Genomic DNA, 10,000 nt, shown 5'->3' on the forward strand with positions numbered 1-10,000 from the left:
GGCATTTTTTAACATTGACGTTTTTTACAACTAGCTTGCATTTTTGCTACTGTGAAATATTAAATGCGCGTTTATTCAAGAGTGAAAAATGCAAGTTTAACAAATTATTTTCGAACAGTTCGAATATAAATTGATCGGAAGATTGAAAGGAAAAACTACAAAATGGTAAAGTTTTCGTTTTAAAAGATTGATGTAAACATGTTTTTACCAGTGTTTTATAGCCTAATTACAGTATAGTCTACAGGGTTTGCACTATTCTTGGAATTCCTGAAAAACTCCTGGGTCCGGTTGTTCGTAAGTCGATAACTTAATCCAGGATTAGCGTTAACTTTTTTTTTCATGTTCTCATTTTTTTGTTGAAAGTTCCTTTTTGTTTATTTTTGTTTTTCAAGATTGACTTCTAATGTAAAGTTTTGCCGAGCATCAGCGTTGAACAGCATTTTGGGAGTAGAGAATAAAACGCCTTGGTTAATTTTTAATTGTCAGATTAAACGAGACTTACCTGTAAGTTGAAGTTTGATTACGATTTTGTCTTGTCATCAGTCCGGAACGAAGGAGTCACATGAGAAGCGCATGCGCGTTGCCGAACAGTATTCAACGTGAGTAGTGCAGGAAAAAGGAACGAAGGAAATGGGAGGGTGGGTTATGTGAGGGCATGTGACTCCTTCGTTCCGGACTGATGACAAGACAGAATCGTAATCAAACTTCAACTTACAGGTAAGTCTCGTTTAATCTGACAATTCTACCTTGTCATCAGTCTACGTCACTACGGAGTCACATGAGACTTCAAAGTCCTGCATTACGAACAACTCATAGCAGTAAATGGAATGTTTATTCCCAACTCGAGAAATAAAAGTACAGTAAACAGATCAGAGTGTGTCTGAATTCAGCAGCATAGAACCAAAATTAGCTGAGGCAGTGTCAACAGGCTTGTCATAAAACTTTGCAAATGTACTGGAATTAGACCATCCTGCGCTCTGCATAATCACTGCTAGGCTTAGACCTTTGGCCTTACAGCTGGATGTTGATGCAGCTCTGCTGCTATGAGCAGAGTATTTGTTAATGTCGATCCCTGCTGACTCTAACACTTGCTTAACCCATCGAGAAATGGTATCTTTGGATACAGGTTTAACATAACTTATCAGTAACTGTGAGTGTTCCTCTCGCAACTGTTTCGTACGCTGCAAGTATTCCTTAAGGTGTTCTACTACACAAAGTTTCTTGTCACTTTGGAAAGAGAATAAGTCAATGGGTGCTAGATGTCGCCCCGGCTTACTCTGTTTCAGTTTCTCACAAATAGTTACTCTGTAACGGTCACTCATTTCTTGGATGTAGTTAACATCAAACTTATGTATGGTCTGGCCACGCTGTCCCGTAGTGAGACAGAGTAGCATGGTCAAATTTAGAGTAAGCTGCTTAAGAGATAAGGACCTCAGAGGTGCAGCAGTTCTTAAATAACCTAACACAATGTTAACGTCCCAGATTTCAGTATATTTGGGCAAAGCTGGTTTTAACTCAAAAATCCCTTTCATGCAACGAGTTACTAAAGGGTGCTCTCCAAACTTTACTCCGTCTTCCAAAACAAGTATTGAAGAGAGCGCAGAACGCGCTGTGTTTATAGCGCTGTATCCTAACCCTGATTTGTAAAGAGAGACGAGAAATTCAATGCCGTTTGTTACCCCAGGCTGAAACACATCAATGTTTTTGTCCACACAGTACTGATTCCATTTGGTAAGGTACGTGTGGTATTGCTTAGAGGTACCGTCCCTCCATGATGCCATAAGGACATCCTTTGCTGCAGGTGATAAAGCATACTTGTTTAGTCCCTCCCTGATAAGTGACATACGAGGAGGTTTAACCTGTGCCAGATCGGATGATTTTCCTTGGGATGGCTTGGCAGGTGAAGTAAGTCTTTCCTGGCTTTTAGATACACTGGGTTTTGTTTGAGTAGTTGGAGAGCTCTGGGGTACCATGATTGTGTAGGCCAGTCCGGGAGCACGCAAATCCCCTGTGCACCCTCGGTCGTCAGCTTGTTCAACACTGTTGGAATAACACTAAACGGAGGAAAAGCATAAAATTTAAGGTTGGACCAATTCAGGCTAAATGCATCGGTGGCAATAGCCTCTGGATCTGGTCTGTAAGACACATAGTGTGGAAACTGGTGGTTTCTGCGAGAAGCAAACAAATCTATATCAGGTTTGAAGTCTAGCACCTCAAGAGCACCAATTAATGATACTTTGTCAAGCTTCCACTCAGATGCTCTTTGGTTTCTGCGGGATTCAAAATCTGCAATAAGATTTTGTTTTCCAGGAATATGTGCAGCACTAAGCCAGATCTTCTTAGCCACAGAATTGCAGGAAACTGAGTGGCTTGTTCCCATGTGATTAATCACATTCACCGCTGTAGTATTGTCACACATTATTCTGATATGTGTGTTGGTCTTATCTTTAGCAAAAGTTTGGAGCCCCAACAGAATAGCTAACATTTCCAGATAGTTGATGTGTTGTTTAGATTCTGAATGGGACCAATTGCCTCCTGAAGACACCCCTGAAAATTCTGCCCCCCAGCCCATAAGGGAAGCATCTGTTGTTATTTGGTGCTGGGGTTGTGGGTGGTTGATTACATTACACGCATTTCCCACATGTTGAATCCACCAATGTAATTCAGACTTAGCATGAGAGGACAAAGACATGGACTCATCAAAATCACCCTTTGATCTCAAAAGGGCTTGGGATTTATCTTTTTCCAGGTGTCGGTAGTAAAGAGCACCATGCATTACCCCAGGGAAGCTAGAAACTACTTTCCCAATGACACTAGCCACTTCCCTAATAGAAGGTGAAGGATTTGCTAGTAACTCAGTACAGACATTTTGTAAACTGGTAGCTTTCTCCCTGGTCAGTTGTATTGTCATTGCCACTGAATTTATTACAAACCCCAGGATAGTGAGCACTTGTGTGGGTATTAGGGTGGACTTTTCTGGATGCACAACCAAACCTAATTTATCAAGCAGGACAGTAGTATCTATAACATTTTGGACACATTTCTCATAGGTTTGCCCTTGTAGGTAAAGGTCATCAAGATGTGCCACAACTATGTGTCCTTGTTTGTGCAGCGTAGACAGAGGAGGCTTAAGAATTTTAGTAAATAGACGGGGAGCACATGATAATCCATTAGGAAGGCAGGTAAATTCATATAGCTCTCCCTCCCAGATAAACCGTAAAAATTTTCGATCCGAAGGTCGAATGGGGATAGAGTAATAGGCGTCCTTCATGTCAACAGCCGCCATATAACAATTTTGGGTAACTAGTTTCGTTATGGTAGAAAGCGAATCCATTTTAAAATGATAATGACTCACTGACTCATTAAACCTCTTGAGATTTAATATAAGTCGATGGGTTCCATCCTTCTTGGGACGAAGGAATACATTAGACAAAATTTGCCCAGATATAGGTGACACCTTGGTGATGACACATTTCTCAAGCAACTTATGCACTTCTTGATGAACAATGTGATATTCATGGTCTGAAAAGGTTTGATTAGGCAATTTGCGTTGAACAGGGATGGCAGTACACTCAATAGCTGCTCCCAAAACATCGGATAAGATGATTTTGTCACTAGTGAGAGTCCTCCAAGCTGCAAAATGAGCAGCCACCTGCCCAGCCTTAAATGTATGACACAACATTTGTAGATAATTCACTAGATGGGGCAGGAAACTTCCAAAGACACTTACCCTGTCCTTTATTTGAAGCAGTTGTTCCATTATTTCCTGTCGGTGTTTGGAGGTTTTTTCTTTTTGTAGTGCCGGTTTTGGCCTTTCCACAAAAAATCTCTTTTAGGTCCTTGAGAGGAATGGTCATATTTGTTAAAGGTTTGCTGTTTCCCTTTAAAGGGACCACTCTTAGATGAGGATGCAAAGGAATGGCTAATTCTGCTCGCTTCTTTGGCATCTCGCAATTGCTTGGCCAAGTCGTCCCCGAAGAGGTACGGGCTAGTGATGGGCACTTCAGCTGAGCAAATAGCAGAGTACTCCGCTTTCAATGATGGTTTGATTTCATCTCTTCGCAGCTGGGTTAACTGTGTATTCACATGCCCCAACATTGCAATTGTATCAACTTGTTTGGCCATTATTTTGTTGTTTTCTAGACCAGTGGGATTTTGAATAAGCACATTGGTCGTTTGTAACGTCGCAAAAGTAATTTTGCGAATAACCTGCTGCAAATTTGAGATCTTCAAGTCGGTTTTCTTTTTCTTGGCATTTAATTGACTCCAGATCTCGGGGTTGACTTTTATACTCTTTATGTCAGGACAGTTCTGAGGCTGTTTATATTTGTCCGAGAAATTTTTAATTTTGTCAGAAGACAGCTTCTTGCCCCATCGTTTTAAAGCAATATCAGCCAGCTCTTGCTGGATTTTGTCGCCGGTGGCGTCATCCTCGTCAAGGCTGTTTGCAAAGTCTTGGATAAACTGTGTCTCCTTGGCGGGGATTTCCCGCTCTTTTTGGCCGGTGGCCTTTGAGCACTCGGTGAGCATTTGAATATCATCTGCTTCGTCCAGATCATCACTGGCGTAAAGACTAATATTATCATCCGAGTGACTAAGATAACGCCGTCGTTTGCCCGACTTGTAAGAGGTTTCTTCAGGCTCAGAGTCTGAATTATCCGATACAGCGGATGTTGACTGCCTCTTTAAGCCCTGTGAGCGTTCGTCAGGGGCTGGCTTTTCACACAGTTTAGCTAAAAGACTAGCCACTTTACCCATGTTGTTGTTTATATTATCTAGCGATAACGCAAGAGCTCGGTGAGAGAGGTTAGGTAAATCTACCGTTCTTGAAGAACTGTCGGAGGTGCCGTGCACATCACCCGACGTTGCTGTGTTTTCATCAGACATTTTGGGCAGGAATCGCTCGAGGTGTCAGAAGAAAAATCTGGTAAGTTTAGAATTTACACTTACCTTCTTTTCCAGGTATGTCAAAGGTGGGAACCCCGGCGATGGCGTGGATTATAAAGAGTTAGAATTGAAATGACTCACAACGTGATACTGTCAGCGAAACGCAAAGCACACTGTTCGGCAACGCGCATGCGCTTCTCATGTGACTCCGTAGTGACGCAGACTGATGACAAGGTAGAATCTGGGATTAGCGTTAATCGGCTTTTGAACATCCGGGCGCTCAGGAGTTTTGAAAATTTCTTCCAAGTCCCTGGAAAGCTCTTTGAAAACTCAATGTTGGTATCAACTCCTGGAAAACTCCTCAAAGGTGTTTCTATTAATATTAGTTGCGGTATTCAAAAAAAATTTGAATCGTTTTTCCACAAAAATGCAGTTTGTAGATAAAAAGCTGTGGAGCTAAAGCTTATTGATGATGGACTAGATATTAAGAAAAAAGCGAATGAGACAGTTCTCAAAAAGTTTCTCTACGTGCACTTAGACCGAGTAAGTAGGGATTTTAAGCAAGGACAACAAAAACTTCACTCCAAAATTTAACTTAGCGCTATTGGAAGTATTTCGCGATTACTTCTTTTCACATTGTACATTAAATGCGAACTATCCTGTAACTGGATGGATACAAACGGTTTTAAAGCAAAACTAGAAAACGAATGATCCATTGTTGTATACTTACGTCGGTGGCAAAACCTAAAGGCTGGTTTTCACTAACGACGGACTCGAAGTCGTAAGAGCGCTTATGACTTAGTGAAAATCAAAGATCGGAGTCGGAAGAATCAGAACGTTCCCATTTTCTTCCGACTCCGCTTATGACTCCATCGCTTATGATCCAGTGAAAACTAGATTGTTGGAGTCGGAAGCAGAACTTCAAGCGGAAGAACCAACCAATCACAATGCTTGGAATGGAGCATTGTGATTGGTTTATTCTTCCGCTTCTGCTTCCGACTCTGACAATGCAGTTTTCACTGGGTCATAAGCGGAATCGGTGTTCTGCTTCTGACTCGGACAGTTTGATTTTCACTAGATAGTATGGCTCTGCGCTTCTGATTACGACTCCGACTACGACTCCGTCGCTAGTGAAAACCAGCCTTAAAAGTAGGTGATTTCACGTTGTGAAACGGCAAAGAAATGCACGGAGATTCGGGCTGCAATCATATTCTTGCTTTGTGGCGTTATCGTTGTCGTAGCCGTCATCTTTGCTTAAACTCCCTAGTACCTATGTTCTAAAGGAAAAGTGATTTGTAATTTCCATGTTGGGGTCTTGGGTTTCTTTTGTTTACAACCTGCAAAACTCCTGGAATTTTATAATCGCCTGGTAGTGCGAACTCTGAGTCTAGTCGAATTATAGAGTTTCGAAGAAAACCTGAATAAATAATTTAGGCTCGAATGGGGCTCGGCCAGGCTTTCTTTGTCGCTGCTTAATTTTGCTGCTCAACTTAACTTTCATGTATTTCAATAGGCCAGTTTCGTATTCTAACGGTTGGACTGGATCTAGCATGAAATGGAGGCTAATGTGGGCAAATTAATTTGCATTTGAGAAGATTTGCCCGCATTAGCCTCCATTTCATACTAGCTCCAGTCCAGCCGTGTGAATTCGAAAATGGTCTATTTCCACAGTTCAAATATACGAACATTTCATGATATTCCGCTATACCATTCATTCGTTCACTTATTCTTCTCAAGAGCTCTGCCCTTGGACAGGTCCGGCATAGAGTTTCAACGATCCCGGTCTCTAAGTAGAGCTTTCGTTTCACGTTAGCTACTTTTCCTTTGAGATTGTCCAATATCTTTACTCTTCTCCTTCCTCTGGATATTTTCTTGAATGGTTTTTTCAATGATCTGTACTAAGTATCTCAATCTGTCTCCCAGAATATGTCTCGTCCAACTTGCCTGTCTTCATTGCATTCTGTTCAATAATGCCTGATTTAATGCCTTATCCACCCAGCTAATTCTCTTAATCATTCTCCGGACCCATATGTCAAAAGCCTCCAGGAATATTCCAGGTTGTCGAGTCTAGGGTTCAGCTGGAAAGAGTGCCACATTCCATACAAGAGCTTTGACTACGCCTTTCCCTTAGTGACTGGTCTAAGTTCCTTACGATTATAATCAGCCGCCTCTTGTTTTTATGACATGCTTCCTTGCCCAGTGCAATTTTCTCCTCGATTTACTCACATACCTTTTCCACCACTGCTTAAAAGTGGCGCGCGAGCCAACTCAGGCCCCTACGGCCGCAGCTTATCCCGGATTCGTCGTAGCATGAAGCAACTAAGAGAATTATTACTCCCGCCTGGATGGGATGCTAGTCCATCGTAGGGTTAACCCTCAGCAGCATATCACCGGTATTCAATTATACACCTGGGCCCGGTTGTTCGAAAGCCGATAACGTTTGTTTCATGTTTTCAATATATTTTGGTGAGAGTTTCTTTTGCTTATTCTTGTTTTTCAAGATTGACTTCTTCTAATGTAAAACTTTGCCGAATATCGGCGTTGAACAGCATCAGTTGGGATTGGAGAAATAAACTCCTTTCTTAACTTTTAATCTGGGGTTAGCGTTAATCAGCTTTTTACGGAAAACACTCTCTCAGGCATTTTGGTCCAAATTTAACCGGGAGTTAAGATCAGCACCTACAATCAGTCACTTTAAAAAGGCACCAGACAGACAGACATAGCCTCGTTAATAGATGACTCGCAACTGTGTCCTTTGCAAGAGTTAGCACCAGTTCGCCTCGCTTCTTATTTCTTATTCCTTTATGATCCGGGGAGCGTTATCTATTCGGTAGTTATTTTTAGAACTAGAATTCAGAGTTTCAAATTCAGAGTTTGAATGTGAATTTAGAGTTTTATATATACAGTCTCCCCACTTAGTAATACACTGTGCCTGAGCTATAAGACTTGAGACTTTTAGTAACGTTCATCATCATCAGTTGGATATTTACAAGTGCAGCTGGGAAGTTGAACCAGGGACTACCAAGGAACAAATTCAACGAGTGGTCAGATCGGGTCTTGAACCCGGGATATCCGGATCTCAAGGCACGCGCCCTAACCACTGGCAAACACTGCCTCCTAAAATAGAGAAAAAAAAAACAACACCTATTGTTATATACCTAGACTTTCGCTCAACAAAACGAGCACTGTGATTGGTTAATTCTTTGTCATGTGGCCCTGATCAAATTCAAATGTATCCCGACCAGGATACAATTCGCACTTGTTGCCCGCTCCTGATGTTTTGCTGCGATTGATGTCTGGTCCCTCGGGAAACTAGCTAGTTTCCCTCGGGACCATACATTAAGTGTATTATATTAACACGAGCTATCGAAACAAAGTTAACAAAAAGTATCAGGTTTTTACCCCAAAGTATACCCCGTAGTTGGGTGGCGAATCAAAATTGTGGAACTACATTAAACAATGAACTGAATTTTTAATAACTCTGACAGTTTTGCAAACATGAACAGGCAGTTTCCTGAAGCTTACAGCGAGGCTTTGTGAGTCATCAAAGGACAATTTACATTTTCAGCCCATGTCGCTGTCAAGATGACAAAATGTTTGACTACCGCCGATTAACTTCGCTCGAGAGATGGGAGTCCTGTGTCACAGGCCTGTGTGATCTGAAGGAGTCCACGAAGCCGGCATCACTCCTTGAACACCTTCAGGTCCTTGTTTGTACCCTGGTGACGGAAATACAATCTGTCAGAAAGGTTATAGTAAATGAGCGTCCGTTTCTATCATTAACTAAAGTTCGACAAAAGCGTTTCGTATGTTCTTCCGACACATTTCGCACGGCCACTGACAGTTTGAACATCAAGACTGTTTAAGAATGACGAGAGTTTTTGTCAAATGTTCCAGTGTTTTGGTCAAACGAGCATAAACGAGTGAGAAGGCTCAACATAGTCGGTTGAGACTTAACGTACAATTTCATGATTTATTCAGTTCTACCGTGCCGTTTTTCAGCATTCCCTTACAGAAATATGGCCTGGCGGCAGACAAAGCAAACAACTAGTTACTGCATGCAGGTCCGTGCTACAAACAAAAAAATTGGTTTTATCAACGGAGTTGATAATGTAAATTGGCCACCGTACAGGAATACTAAAACCTGACGTTTCGAGCGTTAGCGCTTCGTCAGAGCGAATGACTCAATTAGGAGATCATCGAAGTTCCTTTTTCAAAGTGCTACAAACACACACGTTAGTCACTCAGTAATGATGAGTAAATTGCCGTATAAGTGTTGGGTTCTTTAAGAGTCCAAAGAATTTAAGAACAAGTGTTGTGTGCGGTCGTCATCCCGAAAGAAGACTACAAAGGCAACACTCATCTGTCTTATTTCTCGATTATTTCAACATCCTAACATCCTGTCCACTGCTGTGTGATCCAGACTTTGAAAAAAGAACTTCGGTGATCTCCTAATTGAGTCAACGACTCAGCAATTCATTTCCGAGTTGATTTCGTGTGTCCGCGGAGCTGGACCGAAATTTACAGAAATCGTGACCGAGGCTCTTATCTTAACAGTGGTCTCAGATATCCAGACCACAGTGCGTGGATCATAGAGGCAGGGAAGGCCGCTGGCGAAGTAAGCTCGACACAAAACGCGAAGGTGCATTAAGTTGTTGTGGCCTTTGCTTAATATCTAAGACACACATGGACCAAACGCTACCCAGTCTGTGTTTATTGCCTACGCGTTTATCGCAAGTGAAAAACAACCCCTCACGGGATTCAGACTGACATGCGCAACACGATTCCTTCTCTCCGTACCTCTTTGATTTCTACTCTCAGCCCCAGATCCTTCGCTGCCGTTTTGATATAATCCCGTTCCTTCTCTGTCAACGTTGATGGTAAAGATAGTACTGGAGAATTTTTCTCTTCCTTGAAGTCTCTGCAACGAAAACAACAACAAAATAATAAACCTGCATCCTGCCATAACATTCACCAATCATGTAAAGCCCCGGACATTTTGCGAATTAGAAATTTCCAAGGGGCGCGTGGAGTCTGCGATTTGCACGCGTCTGCAGTGGTCGGGCATGAATATACACCGTAACACGTCTTTACCATCTGCTCAAACAATCGT

General features: G+C 42.0%; 4 protein-coding genes across 7 annotated transcripts in view; 1 reads left to right on the plus strand and 3 right to left on the minus strand.

The window, feature by feature from the left end:
- LOC138044653 (putative uncharacterized protein DDB_G0285869) overlaps nt 1-239 on the plus strand; it is a 9,116-nt gene extending 8,877 nt beyond the window's left edge. For both annotated transcript variants that reach the window (XM_068891115.1, XM_068891116.1), the window contains exon 7: nt 1-239. This exon is cut by the window's left edge and continues 659 nt beyond it. The gene's annotated coding sequence lies outside the window, so the exon portion shown is untranslated.
- Nucleotides 240-869: 630 nt separating this feature from the next.
- On the minus strand, nt 870-3,760 carry LOC138046599 (uncharacterized). Its single transcript, XM_068893204.1, has 3 exons — nt 3,731-3,760; nt 2,213-3,661; nt 870-2,054 (listed from the first exon to the last, which is right to left on the minus strand). The coding sequence occupies exons 1-3, from the start codon at nt 3,758-3,760 to the stop codon at nt 870-872; spliced, it is 2,664 nt and encodes an 887-aa protein (XP_068749305.1).
- Nucleotides 3,698-4,887, minus strand: LOC138046600 (uncharacterized). Its single transcript, XM_068893206.1, has one exon. It carries the CDS (start codon nt 4,885-4,887, stop codon nt 3,760-3,762), a length of 1,128 nt encoding a protein of 375 aa, XP_068749307.1. The 3' UTR covers nt 3,698-3,759.
- A 3,452-nt stretch (nt 4,888-8,339) lies between these two features.
- Nucleotides 8,340-10,000, minus strand: part of LOC138046407 (inactive peptidyl-prolyl cis-trans isomerase FKBP6-like) — a 39,202-nt gene continuing 37,541 nt past the window's right edge. For all 3 annotated transcript variants that reach the window (XM_068893046.1, XM_068893047.1, XM_068893045.1), the window contains 2 exons: nt 9,688-9,808; nt 8,340-8,606 (listed from right to left, as the gene is read on the minus strand). In XM_068893046.1, coding sequence (XP_068749147.1) covers nt 8,571-8,606; nt 9,688-9,808 — 157 coding nt within the window. In that variant the 3' untranslated portion in view covers nt 8,340-8,570. The remainder of the gene's footprint in view (nt 8,607-9,687; nt 9,809-10,000) is intronic.

The sequence above is a fragment of the Montipora capricornis genome, chromosome 4 (genome assembly GCF_036669925.1).
Source record: "Montipora capricornis isolate CH-2021 chromosome 4, ASM3666992v2, whole genome shotgun sequence".
NCBI lineage: Eukaryota > Metazoa > Cnidaria > Anthozoa > Scleractinia > Acroporidae > Montipora > Montipora capricornis.